Raw genomic sequence first — 22,239 nt, 5'->3', positions numbered from 1 at the left:
CCTAGACTGAACTGGAATGATATACAGTCAAAACCGGACTATATCGGACTCATTTACATCGAATTGTCCCTTATATCGAGCAATTTTTGTCCACAGTAATGTTACAGTGATAATATATAGGGTGGTCCAAGTCACCAGGCTCGATCTAAAATGGACCGTAAAAATCGACGCGTGCATGTAGCAATCTAAACTTTTCGTCAAAGGTGTATTTCACAGGTCGTTTTTTTCTTGTAAAATTACAGCGCATAGCTCTCTTTCCGTAAAAAATAAGGCCAAGAAACTTGCCAGGGTCTACGGCGGGTGATGACCCAGACGACAGGGGTTCAGTAGCGGGGCGAGTTTGGCGTTAGTATTGATCGATGGCGTCGGGAGCGGCATTTTAAGGAGCAGCCGACTTGGGAAAGAAAGCAGACGACACGCAGACAAAATCCATTTAACAGCAAAAGTGCCATCGTCATGCAGACATTTTTTTTACTTCAAGTTTTGCTTTTATTGTCCGCATCTATTTTTTAACCGAAGGTACATTTCAAAAAGATTATGTTCATTTTAATAAACCAAGGTGGTCGCGAGCTGTCACGATAAGGAGGTTGCGCCATCTATCAATACGAACGCCAAACACACCCCGCTACTGGACCCCTGTCGTCTGCGCCACTTCCCGCCGTAGACCCTAGCAAGTTTCTTGGCCTTATTTTTTTACAAAAAGAGAACTATGCGTTGTAATTTTACAAGAAAAAACCGACCTGTGAAATACACCTTTGACGAAAAGTTTAGATTGCTACTTGTAGGCGTCAATTTTTACGGTTCATTTTAGATCAAGCCTGGTGACTTGGACCACCCTATACAGCAAAAACTATGGTTACATCAAACAAAAATAGCAGCCGCTACCTATATATTGAACTGCCAAGAGCGCCGTTTTGCTCTGCAAGCTAGCTTTCTTTTTTTCCAAGCGCCCAAAACAAAAAGAAAAAATCTCTTTTGCAGAGAAAGCGGGGAGAGTGTGCTTTGTGCTCCCTCTCCCCGCTTTGTCCGCAAAAGAGAATATTATTTTTTCTTCCGGGCAGTTGACGCAGTTGCCTGGAAAAATAAAAGCCAGCTTGCTCTGCTAGCTGGCTTCCCCCCAGCGCAGCAACTTGCCTTAGGGGAAAGCCAACCTGCAGGAGAAGGTTCTCCTGCTCGGACGTGCTTTGTGCTCTCGGCATAGTTCGGTGCTAATGTGCGAATATAGAAGGCAGCGGTCTCAGTATTTTGGAGTCCGTCGATATCGTAGGAAAATATCGTTATTGCGGATGCAATGAAGAAAAAGCAGCAAATGCAAGACTTTTCATTGTGTAATATGTCAGCATAAAGTTGATTTTTGAGAGTCAAATTTATTAAAACTTCTATATCGAATTACCGCTGCTATATCAAACTGGTAGACGTTTTTTTGTGATCTCTATATAAACGGGTCTGACTGCATTGCATCGTCAGTAATCTGATTGCTGCAGCATTTGCGCCAAACTGCGCCAAAGGGCTTACCCTGCTACATTTAGCCAAAATGTGAAGAATCTGCGCCAACATTGCACCAAAACTTGATTTCACTTTATGAATACTGTAAATGTACATCTGAGGCCCCCTACACGTCCAGATTTCTATCGTAGGCGTGTGAAAGTTTTCAGAACTTTCAATTATCGCCGCAAATAATGTACTATTCGATTTAATCTTTCCTTCAAACATTGGCAGTACTCGAAATTTTTCCAATATGAAGTCATGTTCACTGTCTGTCCTGGCATGTAAGTTAGCTTTGTTGAGTACGCTTCTCTTGTGTACTGCAGTGAAACAGCTGCGAAATAACCTTCACGATTTTGCTCATCTTGCTGCACCGCAGTGCACCCGCATTCTAAGAGGAGGGTATTCCCCCAAAGCCGGATATGTTGTACACACAGACGTCGGGTATATTAAAAAAAAAAGGAAAGAGAACTGGGTCAGTGCTAATGTAACAATGCCACTTTGCAGCAAATATATCTGAATAAAACTGCTGCTTTTATTTATGATAGACTGCAGTGTTCTGGAGATTTTTTTTATTAATGTTATAGTTTAGTTTTAATTCATAAAATTAAGTGTAATTCTATAGAAACTATATGAATTATTTATATGTTTATTTATAATTTGAACTATCTTCATTAGTTACCATCCTTATATAGCTATTACGTGTTTAAGGTACAGTCAATAAAATGAATTATTAACCAGTTTGGCTGGATTGTTTTGGAACAGTATATTTATCATTCATATTCCGATCTTTTTAATCATAAAGTTCAATTTATAAAATGTTATTTATGTTCATAACCCAATTACAAAAGTTTTTTTTTTTTTAACCTGAAGTAATACATTTTATTGTATTACAACCTTTAGAACTCCAATGAAGCATCAATTTTCTATGCTCAAGATTACTCTATTCTAACATTATTTCAAAAAAATATACTGTTTTGCTTACATTCTATTTTATACCTACATTAACTATTCACAGCACTCTATACTTTTTTCATTAACCAGCATCTTATTGGGATGCATATATAGTGCTTCTGTGCGCAACCAAACAGCTATTTTTGTGTTTGAAAAAATCAAACCTGTCGTGCAGTAGATGCAAACAAAAGGTTGCACAGAAGTGAAAAGGTAAGGGAGGCATGTCTTTTGGTTAAAGGGCAACTCCGCTCAATTCCGAAAAATTTAGGCTTACATGTGATTCCATTTCACAAAGCACTACTAAACAGCTCTACGTCTTTGGATTCGCGAAATGTGGAATATTATTTGTGTAGTCCTAATTTAAACATCAGCTGTTACCGAAACCGAAACTTCGGTTGCGTCAGGCAACACTGGTCTCGTGTGGTCAGAGTCATGGCCGCTTCACGTCGAACCACATGGTCTTGTGACGTTCGGGAGGGGGCGAGGGACAGGACACGCAACGTGGGCAGGTCGCTTCACGTGGCGTGGAGGTGATGGCCCGGGGGAGAGGGGTAAGGGGAGAAGATGAAAGAGAAGGGGAGCGGAGAAACAGCCCAATAAGCGCACAGGGCAGCGCAAACTAGCACATCCGTGTTACGGTGATCACGTGGACAACCGGTCAGCCAACACCGAGAGGAGAAACGCATGACGTCATCGTTCAGTTTCGCTCTGAGAAATAAAAACAAACAAAACGTGAGAATGACGTAGTCATGCCTCTGACTTAGTGGTTCAACGTTGGCCGCTCCATCTCCGTCGCATTGACTGCGCTGACGATTGCGCCTCACGTCGCACGCTAGAGTTGGCAGATTTCGGCGACTTGGCTCATTTCAAAGTTTGCTGGCCAGTCTATTAAATATATAGACAGAACTAGATCGTAATATTTGACATGGGGTCTTCCTACATGATACTGAAGAGGGCTACATAGTTTTCTAAATATCAAAAATGAAGCGGATTTGCCCTTTAAATAGGCCAAGGCAAGAATCTTAACTTATAATATTCGCAGTGGTATGAATAAAAATTATGTGTGTGCATGTGCTTCAAAAGTACTTTTTGCAGCTCCAAAATGGAGGTACTGCTGCTCCAAAGGTCCTCCAAAATGACTGGGGGCAATCACATCACTTGATCGGACATAATTTGTCGTCTATTCAAGGCTTCAGAAGGAGTCTTCATAGTTAAGAAACCTGGTGACATGCTCTTTGCCGCTGTGTTCCGCCGCATTGTTGAAAATTTAAATTCTGTCATCACTCGTCCTTGACCTCGTGCGACATTGAAATACTAAAAATTGATTGAGCAGAATTCTCATATTTTTTAAAAATTTCTTTTTGACATGAAACCTACGTCTCATCCTCCTATTTTTTTGTTGGTGAGCAGGTCCGCATTGTTACCATTTTAGTTTCATAAAAATCGGGAGTATTGCAAAGAATGTTTCGGGATGTTTGCATCCCAGTCTACACTCTCATAGTGGCCAGGTCAGAGGTATTGCTTTGAACAATCCAAGCATCAATACCTGATATGACGATACTCATTCTTGCGTATTGTTCTTGAGCATGAGAAAGAGAGCAATGCACGTCTGTTGCACTTAAGATCACCAATGAGGCGTCCAGCACGAGTATAGAGACTTTTCAATTCAAGCAAGACTCGATATGTTGCCAACGCAGCATAGAAGCCCTCACTTTTACATATCTTGCTTGACCTTGGGATCACAGTTGACAATTCTCTCTGCATCTTATTGACATCATGGGGTAGCAAATCACGTCAATCCCTCTCTCAAGATTTATTTACCAGGAAGTATGAAGAAGGTTTCTTTTTATCGTCTAGATGCAACGTCAGCTGCCGAAGAGGGGTCCCCAGCCAAGAAGGACAGCACGGAGAGAAGCGAAGCGTTGAAAAGCCCCGCAGAGCTTCGGGAACAAGCGTCAGTCGCGGAGTAATTGGCCGGCCGGACCCCATTCTTTTTGATCCAAGTTGCGCCGCCGCGGGAGGTGTCGACTACGAATTGTGTACAGTCGAAGAATGTGAATATTGAGTTCCTTAGCGAGGACAACAGATGCAAGGAGGGACCTCTGGATGTGAGTAGTCATTCTCAATGGAAAGGGAAAGGCTTTCAATAAACTTGATTTCTCCCAGAAAAGTAGCGAAGGAAAAGGTCTGTATTATGTTTGCTTTGCGTCGGGCTCACCACGCAACAATAAAACACAATCACTCTCTGTCCTTTTCTTTTTTTAGCTACATTTGAGTTTAAAGGCTTATATGTGATTGCTTAACTTTCACCAGCCAATTGCGTTTCATTTTAGCTTTTACAGGACGAGAACAATTCCTTTCTTTCGGATGGATGGATATTAAAGACTGTGCCCTCTATAACAGATGGTAGCTCTTTATAAAAGGTAAACTGCATGACACTGCTGGTGCAAGCACATCGGCCCCTTTTGCATTTTACAAAGACTCCACAAGCACTAAACTTTACCACTCGGTTACTGCCTTGCATAAGCACTTTCCATCATACTAATAGTTTAGTTTATGGAGGTGGTTCAATTTTAAAAGAAAAACTGGTGATCACATGCTTGTGCTAACAATGGTTTTGTTTGATTTACCTGCACCGGTGCAGAAGTGCAGGGCAGTGTACTTCCGCTATGTTTATTGAGATACAACCAAGAGTATGCTGCCCTACATAGGGTGACCCAAGTCACCAGGCTCCATCTAAAATGGACCGTAAAAATTGACGCCTGCATGTAGCAATCTAAACTTTTCGTCAAAGGTGAATTTCACAGGTTGGTTTTTTCTTGTAAAATTACAAAGCATATATCTCTTTTAGTAAACAATAGGGCCAAGAAACTTGCCAGTGTCTACGGCGGGCGGCGACCCAGACGACAGGGTCCAGTAGCGGGGTGTGTTTCGCGTTCGTATTGATAGATGGTGCTACCTCCTTATCGCGACTGCTCGTGACCGCCGTGGTTTATTAAAATCAACATAGTCTTTTTGAAATGTACCTTTGGTTAAAAAATAAATACGGACAATAAAAGCAAAACTGTAAAAAAAAGTGTCTGCATAACGACGGCGCTTTTGCTGTTAACGGATTTTGTCTGCGTGTCGTCTGCTTCCTTTCGCTGGTTGGCTGCACTTTCAGACGCTGCTCCCGACGCCGTCTATCAATACAAATGCCAAACACACCCCGCTACTGGACTTGGTCGTCTGCGTCGCCACCCGCCGTAGACCCTTGCAAGTTTCTTGGCGCTATTTTTTTACAGAAAGAGACCTATGCTTTGTAATTTTAAGAGAAAAAACTGACCTGTGAAATACGCCTTTGACACAAAGTTTAGATTGCTACATGCAGGCGTCGATTTTTACGGTCCATTTTAGACAGAGCCTAAATACTTGGGTCACCCTATACTTTTCTGCACAGCTGCTGGGGGTGCAGGTAAATCAAACGAAGGTAACTTCGAGCTGTGTGATTATAATGCAATTAAATGCAAAGGTGTATACGAGCTGGACAAGAATGACAATAATAATCCCTAGAGATGGGGAACGAAGGACAAACACAAGTTTCTAAACACAGCTAGGTGACTGGTGCGTGACCAAAAAATCAACCTGGTCCTGGTATCGAACCAGGGACCTCTCCTTTTCTAATGGAGCGTTCTACCAACTGAGCTAACCAGGCGGATTTTTTCAGTGGCGCACCAGTCGCCTAGTTGTGTTTAGGGATTTGTGCTTTTCCTTTGTTCCCCTTCTCCAGCTCCAGGGATTAATATTGTCATTCTTCAGCTTGCTTGCACCTTTGCATTTAATTGCGTTTTAATCATAACCATAAAATGCAAGCCATTCACCCTTGTTGGTGTTAGACTGGTGGCAGGTGATGAAACCCGTTTGCTCTGCTGACGTCAAACTCCAGCTGGGGCCCTAAACTCGTCAAACTCATAGTTGGAGCCGAAAGTTCGCGGAGCGCGCCGATATATGACGTCGGCGAAAAAAGCGCCAAGTCATCGTCGTGATAGCCCAATCGGTGCGCTGCGTCAACTTCGGCCCCAACTTTATGTTTGATGAGTTTAGAGGTCCTGGTTAGGAAAGTGTGTGTGTGTAGGGCACTGTAGTGAAGGTTGAGGGGAGGGGGGGGGGGGGCGGTTTGGGCCAATCGTACTGGAAATTGAGAGGTCCTGGTTCGATAGCGGGAACAGACGGATTTTTTCAGTCGCGCCCCAGTCACCTAGCTGTGTTTGGAGATTTGTTTTTGTCGTTTGTCCCCTTCTCCAGGAATTATTTTCACGTGATGTGCGCAGCTTTTTTTTTTTTTTTTAGGTGTATGTGATTTGGTGTGTATGGTGTTACTAATGTCAAAGGAAAATGTAAAATATTTCCATTTCCAACTCTTTTTGCCTCTCAGTGCCTAAACATAGCAGCTGCCTCCAGCCACTTTAATGGACGGGGCGACGCGCCGCGCCGTGAACCGGGCGTGTGAACCGGTCACCCGGCTAATGCCATGGCTAATTTGCGATATCTGTCTTCGCCGGCAAGGGGGCTCCCACGTACCTGCCGAGGGCGAAGAAGAAACGCGTGGGAATGTTAGGCATTCTTTTTTTTTTCTTTAACTAAGAGTTTACGTGGTCGTTTCGGAAACGGATGGGCAGCTAGGAAACAAACGCAACAACATCGAACGCGCGGAATGCAGAAAAGAAAAAAAGAGAGCGGCAGTAAACTGGGAAACCTTTTAAGATGTTTTATTTGCGCAGACAGGTCCCCTGAGTCCCCTCCCGGCGAGTGTCGGCGGTGGCGGCTTCCCGAGATGGGTGCGCGGAGATAGCTTATCCGCGCCTGCCGAGCAAGCTCGTTGGCGCGGATATTGCTTTTCCATCATGCCCCCTGGTTTACAGGTCCTAAAAGGGAGGGGGAGCCAGACTGTTTCAAAAACTCCATTCGCGTAGCCGCCCGCCCGTCACCGACCCACAACACCGCAAGGAAGGCGTCACCCGAGCCAGAAGCGCATTTCGCTAAGCCGGGGGCTGCCGCGGCAGATCTGATACAGCCGCCCCTGCTTTTTCTTGCTTTGTTAATCAGCCGACTGCTTAGTGAAGGAATGCATTCGGCAACCGCGTCCGTCGCCGCGTTTGGGGAGGGAGGATGGTGCAGCGGCGGCAAAGCTGGCTCCGCTGGCTGACCCCCCGTAACCTTGGAATTCTGCTGCCCCCTCGCCAAGCCCTCGCCCTGTTCCGAGGACCCCCTCTCTCGCCCTCCTCTGTCTCGGGCTGCTCTTCCATGGGAAAATGGCCGTCGCGCGCGGCGTGCAGCGTCATTCGAGATGAAGTCTCTGGTGGCGTGCGCGAGGCTCTTTGTTGTACGCGCTCTTCGCTGAACCTCACGTCGGCGCAACTCCCCGGCATAAGCGCGGATTGAGATCCTCATGTCATCACTAAAGGTGAGTAGGGGGAGAGCCGCCTCTGGACTGGGCGGCTAACCGCTGCGCGAAGTAAACAAAGCATGGGAACGTGCCGTTCCGCTTCGGTACAACGATCTTTTAATTTGTTCCGCGCCGCTTTGGGCGCATTTAACGCTGCTGGCGGGAGGCTCCCTCGCTCCACCCGCTGCGGCAGATGGGGGCGATTGACGGCCCTGGTCGAAATGGGGTTGCGAGAAGTTTTGACGCGCGGCTTGTATTTCATGCAAATTACAACTCGCGCATTCACATAAGCTAGAAAAAAAAAAAAAAAAAGTTTGTTTTATTGTGTTTAGGAGCTCTATTTTTCTTGGGGATTCTTTCTCCGTGTACAAAGAACTGTTAGATTAAAATGTCATGGAAAAGGTACTAAAAGCATTAAAAACGGGGGGGGGGGGGGGGGGGGGGGGGCGAGAGGGAGAGGAGGAGGAGGGGTTATTATTTTTTCTAGTTTATTTTTTGGGGGTTTCTGAACGTCAAAAACGTATTTGACGTTCCCAAAGTGTAAAATTTGTATGGATGAAATGTAAGATGCCCAGTGAGGTGATTAAGTTTAAACATTGTAAAAAGCACCCCCGAATGGGCTAACAGAAACACAGCTGAAGTTTTATTACGTAAAATACGCATTGACCACAAGGGGGGAGACCACCCCACTCCCAGGAAGATCTGCATCTCCCGAGAGTTCCTCGTTCTTATGCATTCTGAAGCTTTTTTTACAGATTTTTGGTTGTGCACGAAAACACCCATTTTACATACAAAACCTCGTGTCAGTATGCAAGCAAACTGGTTAGAAATTGCTATAGACCGACACACTGAAAAGAAGCCCGCGTTTGCCCACACCAGGTGTGGGCACAGCGCGAGCACAGAAACCAGATTTGCGTGAGGTGAAGTTTCTGTTCATGCGCTGTGGCGACAACAGCAGCACCGCAGAGGCGTGACGTCAGAGCCACATGTTGGTCTATAGCAAGGCGGCTGCAGCAGAGTGAGAACCCACGGTTATACCCCGTCTCGTAATTCGGCAAAGGCTGAACGATAAGCCCCACTCTGTGTGCCAACTGCATGCTTCCGCCGTACTGGCATGTTATGCGATCATGGCTTTCTGGCCTACCCAGTATTTTTTATTTCAGACTTTAGGCTAAGCGGCACCACCAGAGTAATAGCCCGCGTCTGAACAATACAGCCCTCACTTCCAAGCGTAGCAAACGTTTCTTGCCTCAATCGCTAGATAGCGCCAAACCAAATAGCATTTCACTCGTACGGTGGCTAGTAACTCTACCGATCTATATATGGGCCCTTTCATGCACATTTCCGGTTGCAAACCTTTTACTGGGGATAGTATTCTCAGCAACTTTAGAAACAATGTTTCTACTTGCATTGACCAGTAAATATACTTTATGTAAAAGTGACATGCACACTAGGCCACTTTCAAAAATTCCTCCATGCAACACTGCGCACGTTGCATGCTGGGGACCAGTTGGCCACGGAGCGGAGTGGCATGGCTTCGGTTTCGATCAGATAGCCGCTGTTTATACTCCCGTAGTTAAACACGTGGACTGCTAAGCCTCCATAACCTTTATTCACGTGCATGCAAACATGTTTGCACAACAGGGGCATCGGCAGGCACAGTGCAATCCATTAACCTACATTTTCCTACCTTTGCCCGAAATCCGGCTTATAGGAAACCACAAAAACAGTGCCAAGTGTTTTTTTTGGTATCTCTCGGCAATGCCGAGAGATACACTTATAGGAAGTCGGAGCAATGAAAACGCAAGCAGCGTGTTCCATCATGACACAATGATCGTTACAAAAACTGAAACCAAAACTACCGTAAAATACCGGGGGAGTGCTTACCCCACTTTCACTGAAAACTGGATTAATCTGGATATAGGTGCTTGTTTGGTCAAATCAGGCACTTAAGATATAATTTGCCGTATTCCCAAATTTGGGACACGTTAATGGTGGGCGCTTGAATGAAGTGGGCGCTCCGCGGTATTTTACAGTAAGTGGCCTACTGGTACGCAGAATTCATTTCGTGCCACCAGGGGTGCTTCGATTCGGGAAAAGATATATTTAGCCATAAATATTTAGATGGTTTAGTTCCCGTTGCTTTAAAATACTCTATGGCTTACCTCGGGAGCGGAATATTCTCTGCTGCATGCTGTTTGTAAAGAGAAGGGTCAATCACTCTTGATATAAAATTGCTTCTCCTAACTGCAGGAGCGTTTTAGCACCAGTTACACAGGCGATTGAAGCTCTGAGCAACAAAGTTGCATTGCCGGTTCATGGCATTCTTTTTTTGCTTTAGTGCAAACAAAAGAATTCTTACTGTAAAATACCGGGCAAGCACCCACTCAAACTTCGGAGATAATCGCAAAAAAAATGGGGGATGGGCGCTTGTTCGGTCATCAATTTTACGTATTAATGGATGTGCATATTTTCTCGGATCTTACAAATTTGGTAATGGGTGCTTATGTGGAATGGGTGGATGCGCGTTATTCTCAACTGGATATTTTTAGGAATGTGCACATTCGAGTTTCAAATTCGAGTCTAATAGTGATTGCCTGAGTAATTTAAATATATATAATATTATAATTTAAAAAAAAAAAAAAAAAAATCTACATATTTAATAAAGAAAAAAGCTTTTTTTTTTTAGAAATGTTTTTATGGTGGCATATACAGGGTGTTTCACGAAATGTGGACAAATTCGATATTGCAGAATTATGCGTCGCAACAAGAAAATGCTTGCATCGTTTTTTTCCTGGGCCAGGGGCCTATTTAGGAAAATTATTAAAGTCAGATAATTAGATTGTTAATTCATTTTGCATAATTAACTTTTCTAATATTGTGTTTAAAAGCTTGGTTTCATTTAGAAACTTGCTTAGCATCATCGAAAAACACTAAATCAATAAATTGCAGAACTTTTGAGAGCGGCATTTTACGGCTTTCTGAAAAACCGCACAACTTCGACAGGTTTTTAAGTTTCGGTTTGCAGTCGGAGTGCTTCTCAGCGCCTACGTCACTGCGACCCATGGAGAAATAAGGAAACCAGCCTCTGCTGTGTTGCGCAAGGACAGCACAGCAGAGGTTGGCTGCACTAATTCCAATTGGTGAGACCTATTGGCCAGCATGCCTCCATTTGGAACCCACTAAAACCAATTGGTTCCAATTAAAACCATTTAGAATTGTAATTGGATCTAATGGGATTTTTTAGCTGGGGTTTTATAACAAAATAGTTATTTTCAATCGAATGTAAAGACTCAAACGAGCTGGTGAATTTTGAGCATGACGGAAAGCCCGAGACTGCGGGTGAGATCGACGCATACACTAAAAGGACTCAATGTTTGTTTCTTCTATTCCTCAAACAAAGGAGTCTCACTCAATCTTATTCAATGCACTTAGCGAAAACCCGCAAACGTCCATGCATGTTCCCATTCCGAATCCAAGTATTCTGTGTCGCCTACCACACACTTTGCTTGGCACACATTTGTTGTGTCCATAATATCATAATTAATCATCAAAATATGAATGATAGCGACAATTGAATATGCGTCGTCCGCTAACCCATCGCTCCCCATGGCTTCGAGCAAGGCGCCGAGGCCAGGTTGCAAGACGTTGCAACGATTTAGCCAGTTCACCCACCCGTGCACCATGCTGTGGACGCTGCATGCTGCAGTGACATGTTCTTCAGCTGCGTGCCGGGCGCCGTTTTCATCCGTGCTAGCCGCTCTTTGTTCAGCGCACTTGGATGGATGGATGGATGGATGGATGAGGCTGAACCTTTTGAATGGGGTGGCAGTCTGTCGCTCCCTTTCTCTTTCGCGTCACTGCCCACACAGCAGCAACTTTTAAACCGCTGCCACTGCCGCTTCAGGGTTTTGGAAGGTTCTGCGGTATGTCTACAAAAAAGCTTTTAGCCAAATCCATACTTTAAGAGCATTTCAATAGAAAAAAGTATGTCTCGTACCGGTGTTATATGGGCGCTCTTAACCGCATTTAACTGTTTTAAACTGCTGCTACACGTCACCACAGTTACCGCATTATACTCTCGAATAGCCATTTCAGAAAAAGTGAAGAGTGCTTGTGCACTGCTTCGATGGGTGCTCAAAATGCGGCACGTGCTCCCATACTTTTAACTGCATAGCTGCAGAGTCTTGTCCACAAGTATTGCGTGGTAACTTAAGTGTGCCCATGTGACAAGTGTATCAGTGTCAATTTTTCATCAAGAGCGCATCTCATAAAAGTATTCCTCAAAAGTACAGATGTGAAGCACATCTCCCACAACTCTTCTACTGAAAGCAAAGCAAGTCGACCAAAAGAAGATTTTAAAGCGTAAAGCACATTGACTAAAAGCAAACCTTTTCAAACACATCTTTCAACAATGCAACATCTGTCGCTGTCAGTCACTGCGCACTTTGTCGAGGCAGTTTTTGTTTAGTTCCTCTGCAGTGCAAGTAGAAGCTTTTGGCATTTATAGTCAATTCGTCTGTTTGGCCACAATTAAATTCAAATTCGATTAGGGTTGAAACTTTGCTATTTGCACATTTCTAAAGACCTTTTCATGTCAGTAGTTTCCTGACCGTTGGGTAGAGGGCGCTGGCGCACTCGCCGCCATGAGGTTGCTTCAATTTGGTTGGTTTTGGTTTCAAAGTGCACGCGATTGTGATGCTATTTCATGCCATTTTCGCTTCTTTTATGATGCAAATTTTTTTCTTGTAGCACACAGCGAATTAAACAATGTTACTGAGCCACTTGGAGAACCAGGGAAGTGGTTTTGAGCCTAAATTGCGAGCACATTCACGACACCAAATGCGTCTGATTACATCAATCAGTCATTTCAACCATGTTCGGCGGTGAAACAACCGCGCTGATGCACAGGGAGGATTACCATCATCCACGGCCGTATCCGCGGCCACTAGTTTCCAGAAAAATAAATAAATAAGGAGCAGGAAAAGCTCCGTCTCCAGCCACTCCTCGTTGCCGCTCCTCGTTGCTTGCCGCCATGCTTTGGCTGCACGTGCACCGTGTGGTACGGCAGGTAGATAGCTTGCGCTCAAGTCAGAGATTATACTGCTCATCTTATGTTGTAACAAACTATAATGCATGAGTGCTTAGTGAAGATGGAGGTTGACAACATTATTAACAATGTGCTCAATCATTAAGAACAGATGAACCGACAAGGTTATTGCTCGATGTTTGGTTTTGTACACCAAGTTTTTATTAACTTCGCACTGGAAAGGTATCGTATAATGACGTTGAGAATATTTAAAAAAAAGTGATATTGTTTTGGCCTGTTTTATTTAAAAAAATTAAGTTAGAGAGATATTTTTATAAACCAACCTAGGCCGACTAGAAAATATTTTTAACTGAAGTACTCATTAACAGCATTTCACAATATTGGCCTTATGAAATAGACAATTTGTTGTATGGACATTGCTTACGACGTTCACAAGGTATAAGATAAGTGACATGCCTTTCAAAGGTAGTCTGAACTTCATCTTCCGTAAAATTTCCCCAATAAAATTAAAGGGCGCAAAAGAAGTGATATATAGAAAGCTTGGCTGAAGTCGAGCACAAGGCGCCAGGCCATGCATGGACCTATGTCATTACTGATTTGAACCGATGCGCTTTGTAGATTTCGGCGCCGCCAGCTACTGAAAGTAAAGTCCTATTCGCCGTCGACAACATTGCACTCGGGCAACTGTACCCTAGGCACTCTCAAGCTGCCTGTGACAGTTTCTTACGCGGGGAGTCGCAATATTTGGTTGGAATTAAGAAATTGAAATGAACTGCGTCGTTATCTTAAGAAAATCATTCAGGCAATTAAAAGGCATGGGGCCGAGCACGGTATACAGTGTCTTGAAATTCAGATATAAACCGATCAAGCGAATGTTTATGTTGCAAAGATGATTAAAAACGTCATACAGATGTAGGTGATATTGTAAGCAAATTATCCGACATTGACGTACCAATATTTCTGGCCTAAAAAAATACAAATTAAATGTTTGTACCCTTATCTTGTCCACAAGTTCCCCCATATACAGTAATCAAAAGCAGCTGTTCTCAATATGTTATAAATACAACACACCATGCTTTCAGGAAACACGTGGCTATTTTTGCCGAGTAATTTTGTCACCTTCATTGAGATCCTAAATGCGTGATCACGTATACATACTTACCATGTCATTCCTATTGCGAATGTTCCGCTACTATTCGTAAGCACACCTGAGTTCTCATAGGTTGCTGGTTTTTGAACCCTCGTGCTATTTTAGAGTCATACATGTGCTCAATGTGCGTGAGCGCTAACGCTTAGCACGTATCCAGCACGCTGACGGTATAAATAGTCAAAAAGTGTTACAAAAATAACTGCAGAAGTTGCGCACATAATGATGTATTGCAAATACGTGATAAGTATAAGTATCGGACAACACTTTCCGGAGTAAGGTAAGAAATGCGGTGAAAATGGGACGAAAAATGAATTTAACGCATCCGCCAAGGCGCTGAGTAGCGCAGAGAGGAGAGCGGAGCAACAAGTTGAAGCAACCTAATGGCGGCCGCACCACGTGATTCCAAGATGGCAGCGCCCATGTGGTGGAGGGTGAAAAGGTCTATAGTTGGTGACAGGTAAAAAGGTCGGGGCAAGATCCTTGCATTCCTTTCTACTTTAGCACAGAGAATTCTGGAGAGGATGCTACCTCATTTCAGCATTCATTCTGTTAAAGGGGAAAGGAGGGAAGGAGCTTGCCCTGAATGGACCTTTTTCCAGTAAGCGTCTGCGCACGCGCACACCCTTTCCCCTTGACCTTGACCGCCCTTTCGCCATTTTTGGGGGGCACTGTTTTCTTGCAACACTAATCTGTTCCTATGGGAGAAGGCGAGTCCGGTTGCCCTCCATTTGTAGTAGGCGGCGAAACCGTCATGGGGCACTCCTTACTGGAAAAAGGTCCATTCTTAGCCTATCACTGACTACATATATTTTCAAATTATTGTTTTCCACATCCTCGGGAGATTGGGGAAAGGGGCCACTAACTTGTCTGTATAAAAGCCCCTTGACATGTACCGGACTCCTGTAACTTTTCCTTTTTAGTAGAAAGGTAGCATCTCCATGTACCTCTGGTGCTGTCAGCATTGTCTTGTTGGCAAGAGGAAAAGGCCATTGTTATTGTGTCTAATGCCGGCACCTCTCAACAAAGGGAGCTTCATTTGTCTTTGGGAAGCAGCTCCATAGGAAAGTCACAAAAGATTGCCTTACACCCATGAGTGTAAGGTGATGGCATTGTATTGGCAGGGCAGAGATTCAGGGCATGACCTATCACATGTGTATGGAGGTCGTCCAATTGAATTGTGTGCAATTTATGTTTTTTTTTTTTTTTACATAGAATGTACAAGTAGGTTAGAAGAGTATAACATCCTATTGTTGATAACATTAAAAAAAAAAAAAAAGACAGTAGCTGTGTTTGAGACATCTGTCCCTCTTGTCCTGTCCCTTTCGTTGACCTCCGGGTATTTACATGACAGTGTTTGCTACATTTGGCTTTTAGAGCAGCTAGAATTTTTTTTAATGTTTTCATGAAGTTGATTAGAAAGGACCTTTTCCAAGTAATATGTATGGTACCTTTCAGTTTTGTGTGTACATATAAATGGAAATGACTACCATACCTTTTTCTTTTTTATTTAACAGCATGGTCTCTAGAAAATAGAAAACTATACTCTGCTTCAACTATTTTGTGCTACGTTGTCAAGGCTAGTAGCCTGCGCAGTGCTCCAATGCTGTCAGAGCTACTTGTGTAGGGGCGTGCGAATGAGACGCAAGACAAAGCCACGTGCTCTCACACCAGTGCAGGGCTGCAGCACTGTGGAAGCAATACCGGCCTTGACAATGTAGCACCAAAAATTTGACGCCGGTATAGGAGCTGTCTGGGAAGTGTGTTCGAAGTCTTAAAAATTTTCATTAGGTTGCTAGCCTTCCTTGTGTACTCATATCAAGTTGTTTGCCATCAAAAAGTTGTATGCTCTTGTTAGGCACCTCGGATTAAGCAGTATTGTTATTAAAAAAGTTTGTGAGAAAGCACTGCATGTCCTTTATATTTGCTGTCTTGGATGCCCTTTGAGACATGTCAGAGGATGTCCTCCAAGACATCTGGATGTCGTTTGAGACATCTGTCTCGGAGGAAATCTAATAGCCAACGCTCATACAGACATTTAATCATGATTAGAGTGATTTGTTCTACCTTTCATACAATTTTTCTATGAATATAAACGGATTGGTTTACAGACATGTCCTCTCACAATGCAGGAACAACATGGGCCATCGACTCTTTTCATGGGCAGTTCACATGTGCCTGCTCAGCACTGCTCTATTCTCAGAAGGTATGCTTCTTCATACTTTTCAAAACTATCACAGCACATTTCTTTCTAGGGGGTTACTATCAAACCATACATTTCCGTCAAAAAAGTTCTTTGCTACTATTGAGAAGTGCAATCGAGAACATATTTTTCTGGAATAATTATACATTAAATAATAGCAAAAATACTGTACAAATGTTGTTTATGTGCCTGGTTCACCTCTGGATGCTCCTAGCATGCATTTGCTTTCTCTTAATTGTGCAAGAAAATGAACTAGAAATTAAATATTACATAGCTATAACATCTACTGAAGTTCTGAAATTGAATGCATATAATAAGCTTGAGCGTAACAAGCTTTGTGGGAGGACGACCAAGTATACAGAATATTGCACCAAATGCCCGCTAAACTTTCTGAAAAAAGTATGCATCGTGCAGAAGGAAGATTGATGCTGTACTAGTCACTGTTAAGGGACCTATATAGTGTGGTACTATCGAGCATGATTGAAATGCACCGTGGAGCGTGTGGCCTTGGATACATGCTTCCCTACCTGGAGGCCCCTAGGAACTGATAAAACTGCAGAATAGAGGGGGGAGGGGGGGGGGGGGGGGCTGAATAGTGTGTGACCTACATAGCCTGCATTTCACAGAACATCACATTCTTGATGATTAAGTTTTGAACTAGTTTTGTGAAATTAAATGAGTAATTATTAAAAGTAAAGCATACTAGTTTGGCATTATTAAAAACAGCGCAAAAGGACGGGACAGAAGTAGAAGGAGCACACAGGACGGACACTGACTGACAACTAGTTAAAATCACAAACTTTCTGGGTGCCATCGGAAACCACTAAATCGGCCAACTCTAGAAAAGGGATGCCCCAAGCAAGGTCACAAACGCATTGCTTTCATCTTGGTTTCTGCGTCTTCTGCCCTGCGCTCACTGGCCGAAGTGGTGACTAATGCCCGCTGTTTCGCCTAGCTTGTGGAGAGGGTAGCAGTGTGTGAAAGGCACAGTGCAAGGTGTGTATGTGAGGACACGCACCTACACGCTGCAACACGATCGACCCGACAAAGACCTATTGGCACGCGCCTCAATAGCTTCAGGAGACAGCGTCTCCGCCATCCAGGCGACACCGCTGGAAAAAAACTAAAAAATTGAGCAGTCCTTTGGTAACCCACAGTACAGTCACAGCGAAAGTTGTGTCACGTCACAGGGAAGTTGTTGGGCATCAGCGTCTCGTTCACGCACAGTGGGGCAGTGGGTTGCATGAACGAAAACACTCGGAACAAATAGGCGCCTGTTTTGTTCCCAACGATTTTGTTTCTTTCTTGTTTTGGAGCACGTGAAAGAGCATCTAGCGGCACAAACGCTTGGCATTGACAGGGCTACGACGGCATTTCGTTTGGCTATTTTGTTTTCCAGAGAGCGTGTGCAGTGGGCGTTGGATACTGCAACGACTCTAAGCTTAGAGCGGGCTATTAACGCTGTGGCGTAGCTCAGTGGTAACGCCTTCGCTTCACACGCGGCGGATCCAGGTTTGATCCCTGCGGGCAACAGGCAATATTTTTTTCAAGGATTAGGCAACATGGGTGCCGGACGCCCTGCCCTACATCGCTAGCAACAAAATCAACTCCCACATTTACAACTGCTACATCAACAACGGACGTCATTTCCAGTGGTGGAAAGAGCCCCTAACAGCTGTCGCTGTAAAGCTCTGTCTTATTCCCATGGCACCCGGGCAAGCACTTGCTTTTGTTAATGAAAGGTGCTCAAGGTAAGACCAATAATGCGTTGAAGTTTCATTCCCAGCCCAAGCTCCTTTCGGAAAATATCTTGGAGCGTATTTCGCTTGTTTTTCATATGCTAATAAATCACGTAAATGTTCATTCGATGCCATATTTTTATCGCCTTTGGACACAAACTGTGATTATCGACAATATTTCTGCCCCTGCTGAACAGGGTAAGGCAGGGTATGAGCATGACTTTGGTGCCCGGTTGGTCACTCACGCAGAACATAATCCCGATTAATGTTTTGCTTGCGTAGCCATATCCAGGTGTATGCGAGTATGGAACGGTGGCTGATGCTCGCTTAGGCCGACAAAACCTTGACCACCAAGTGCAGACTATTTTGTGAGTGTATACACCGTTCCAAGCTGGGCTTCCTAGCCGGCGCCATTTTAACGAGTGTAGCGCCGCCTATCCTCATCCGGGCATTTGGGAGAATCTGAACCTGCCTGAATGACCGACCGCCATTACTGGACTGTTACCCTGCTCACCCGAGTTACACCGAACGCAGCTGCTTCTGCCGGCACGGCTGTTGTATTCGGCGTCCTCGGCTCATCGTCTTCGTCCATGGAGGAAAGCACTATCCTAACTTGTATGTCAGGCATGGAGAAAAGTGCATCCCGCTTTCCTGGTATCTTTTTGTGGGTAATTTTTAGCGCGGTTCTGGGGCAGTTGTCGCTCCCAACTTGAACTCGGCGTTTCGATCGCTAGCGAAATTGGGGAGCGCTAGTGAAATTGACGATCGCTAGTGAAATTGAGGATTGAACGAAGCCAGGATGGCACGAGTTACGGCATGTGAATTTGCGCTAAACTCGAGTTGTCGCAGCTTGGGGGCGCCGGGAACATTTGAACTAACTGCGCGGTTAGTGGCTCAGACCTGCGTTGCCACGTCTGCTTTGATTGAAATAGTAGAAACCTCAAATTTAAATATAAATCAATATATAAATACCGAGTACAGATAGCAAGTGCGACGGATCCGTTTTTTTTTTCTGATTTGGAATCCACTGTCAAAATATTGGCAGATTGATGTGCCTCTCTGTAATCGCCTCGTGCGAGAATTATTTGTGCGCAAACTGTGTCGTGGCGTGTACTATTAAATCAGTAGACCAGGAGTGACGCAACTGTTTTCTTTTTTCAATGTCTAAGCCACCCTCCGCTAACCTTTCGGTCGTAGCCCAGGCGAAGGAACGGCACAAGTTCTCCGCAGTTCGCCGGCCGTAAGAAATGGTCGTAGCACACACGACTGCCCTTCGATGGCAAGGAGTCTTTCCTGTTTAAATTCGCCAGCCACCAGCTTCGCAGGTCTGGAGCAGCAGGGAACTGGTGCAGCAGAAACATGCCGCACCCACATTCATCCTGTTTGACAGCGTGGGTCTCGCACACTGGATCGGCATTTATTTTACTTTTTTTTTTTTTTTGTTATTATTTTTGCAAACAATTACAGCACAGTGCTGCCCGGTCGATTCTTCTCTTGCATAGGCCATGTCACGCGCGAAAACACGCTACAATATCAAAGCGGTGCCTAACATTGTCGGAGCAACTTGCCTCCGTACACTGCGCACGTGCTTTCTAACAGTCCGCTCCGTGAAGCAGACGAGCTTTTGAGGGAAAGGGTATGCGGAGCGTTGACGCAGCGCTCTGGTTTGAGAGTTTTTCTCTTTCTGCATCGACCTACTTGGAACGGTGTATACGAATACATTTTATAGGAAGTTCATAAAGAAGTGCAGAACAAACGTATGGCTGTATAAAAGTATTGTAACCGGCGACGTAGATTCACCGAGCTTCGTATTTTGCTTGATTTGCGACGTTTTTGTCGGTTTCTACGACAGTAGCAGCCTTTGCACTGCCGTGCAAAGGTCGCGATTGCTTTGTACTGTTTCGAACAACAGCGCCTACTGTAATTCGCTTTTTCTCTAACGACCTTGTCTAGGATGAACTAAAATGGCCTTGTCTAGACTTTTTCGATACCGGCATCAAGCAAAAGCAATCGTGCTTAGCGTCCTTTGCTTACATTGTATTGGGAGACTGTATGCAGTGATGGAAGTGCTGCGCCAATTGCGCCAAATTGTGCCAAGGACGCAGTCCTGCTACATGTAGCACCAAATTGTCATTTTACTGAAGAATTGCGCCATGCCTGCGCCGAGATGAGGTGTAGCAATAAAAAAATAAAAATTGAAGTCTTATCAGAGCGCGTGGCGGTACCGCGGTTATTTTCCGCTCCGCAACTGTTACGCAAACCGAAACTGTGAGGGCGCATTATCATCATCATCATTGAAAGGAACAACGTTAGCAACATTTGAGACCAAAGCCGCAGAGGCTAAGCGAAGAACCATCCCACTGAGCAGCCTATTTAAAAAAAAAGGCCGAGCTTGTGGATGTTTTCAATGTTGGCCCGCCCTATTCCCGTGCGCTAGCTACCAGCAAAGTCAAAGCTAGCGCGAGCCCAATGCTCTGTGCATCCCTGACTCGCGCGTGGGCTCGTGCAGTGTGGGCACCGTTACGGGCTCCATGCGCGCGCTTGTAGCTTTGGCTGCGCTCGCACCGAAGCTGGAACGAAGTGTAGTTGATTTGCACCAAACTGTGGATGTAGTGCCGGTAAAGCCTCACCATCCTTTTCTGAGCACAAAGCACTGCACAACTGCGGTGTCTGCTCCGCGGGTGTCGCTTCTCTGCAGCGCGTCGGTGCATGCCAAGGAGCGCACTCAACGGGTTAACTCGCCGTGATCCGATCGTGACTTCGCCAGCACATCGAAAATGAATCAGAATTTTTTAAGCGAATATCAGATACCACAATATTTGAGGCTGCTGCCCGAAATACAACTCTAATCTGAGCTAAAACATTCCACAACAGTGAGGGTTGTTAGATGCTGCTGCAGATACCTTAAAAGAAATGCAGGCTGATAAAACTAAATATCCTGTACCATCAGAACTCAGTGTGACATATTTAATTGTATTTTTTTTATCCGACGAGCAGATAAACTTTATTTAAAAAAAATGTTTTTTTTTGTGTTTACTAAAGGCGACAGGCACTGTGTTCCAATAATAGAGATGGGCTTTATATAGCAATGCAGCATTATTTCATTTTCAAGTAATATGCCAACATATGCCAGACCCTGCTCCAAAAGGGCCACTACCTGCTCCAAAACAACATTTTGCCTGCTACAAGGCCTGCTCCAAAAGGTCAAATGGCATTTCCATCACTGTGTATGCCACAAGGGAGGAATTGGAAACTTGTGTAGGAGCAGTTGAAGAACCACACTTTTTTTTGCCGTTCGGTAGGCACTTTGAGAACTCCAACTCGAGTTACCGTGTTCGGAGTATGGTGGCTGAAGTGCATCTCCGACTGGTGTGTTTGGCTCCCTATGCCGCCCATACATCAAAATTGGTCCCAAAGTGGCAACAAATGATGTCAAGGAAGCCAAAGTATCATGCTGCTGCATGTCACGATCCTGGCGGTTGGCTGTAGAAATGCTGGCAAAAAGCTTACTGAGCATGTCCGTATGCAGCAGAACTTCTGAAATTATGAGCTTGCATTTAGAGTGCTGTAGGTCCAAACAGTGAGTTTACCGATTCCCATAAGCTTGTACAAAAATAGTGGGCATCCTAGTAGTTTGAGCGTGCTGACCACTTTTATAAACAGACAACTGTTTATAAAAGGCGTACAAGTGATATCTTGCTCGTCCGAAGAGGGTTAATAAGCTGAGCTAATAGGCAATTGCAGAGCATTTCATTATTGTTAGCTGGCATTGAATTCCTTTTGTTCCTTCTCTTTGGCAAAAGGAAAAACAGTTGTGCTCAGTGTTTTTGTCAGTGTTTTTAGTGCTTCTATTGCTCCAGCTACCTCAGTGTCATTTCTTGTACCAAAGTAAGCACATCTTGACGGTTTTCAACATAAAAAGCACACTGGTTAGTCAACAACGTGCTAAAAAAAAGTGTCGTGCATTGAGCAACAAATTTCACATTGTTGCTCCAGAATTTGGTTGAAGAAGAGTGTTTCATTAACGAGCACCAAACAGGGTTTGAGCTCATATAACAGACTGACTCTGACTGTGTTTTAAAGTTTCCTTAATATTTTAGGTGTAAGCGATGTGTACTTTAGCGTTTGAAAACCTAAATGTGCCCAACATCACTCTGTTTTGTGATGTGATATGACTACTAGGTCATAGACTTTCCGGAAAAATTCAAATAAACGTCCACCTGTGCCAAAAATGTA

The 22,239-nt window shown here is 44.4% G+C and overlaps 2 protein-coding genes across 4 annotated transcripts in view; both read left to right on the top strand.

The window, feature by feature from the left end:
* The window catches only part of LOC8035647 (hepatoma-derived growth factor-related protein 2), a 72,884-nt gene extending 68,199 nt beyond the window's left edge, over positions 1 to 4,685 (top strand). For both annotated transcript variants that reach the window (XM_029981267.3, XM_029981268.3), the window contains exon 19: positions 4,297 to 4,685. In XM_029981267.3, the coding sequence (XP_029837127.2) occupies positions 4,297 to 4,409 (113 nt within the window). In that variant the 3' untranslated portion in view covers positions 4,410 to 4,685. The remainder of the gene's footprint in view (positions 1 to 4,296) is intronic.
* Positions 4,686 to 7,697: 3,012 nt separating this feature from the next.
* Positions 7,698 to 22,239, top strand: part of LOC8035645 (cell adhesion molecule-related/down-regulated by oncogenes) — a 61,211-nt gene continuing 46,669 nt past the window's right edge. For both annotated transcript variants that reach the window (XM_040210798.3, XM_040210799.3), the window contains exons 1-2: positions 7,698 to 7,882; positions 16,194 to 16,267. In XM_040210798.3, the coding sequence (XP_040066732.1) occupies positions 16,201 to 16,267 (67 nt within the window). In that variant the 5' untranslated portion in view covers positions 7,698 to 7,882; positions 16,194 to 16,200. The remainder of the gene's footprint in view (positions 7,883 to 16,193; positions 16,268 to 22,239) is intronic.

This window comes from Ixodes scapularis, unplaced genomic scaffold (assembly GCF_016920785.2).
Source record: "Ixodes scapularis isolate PalLabHiFi unplaced genomic scaffold, ASM1692078v2 PGA_scaffold0__279_contigs__length_252992795, whole genome shotgun sequence".
Classification (NCBI taxonomy): Eukaryota; Metazoa; Arthropoda; class Arachnida; order Ixodida; family Ixodidae; genus Ixodes; species Ixodes scapularis.
This window is presented reverse-complemented; position numbering and strand designations above follow the sequence as displayed.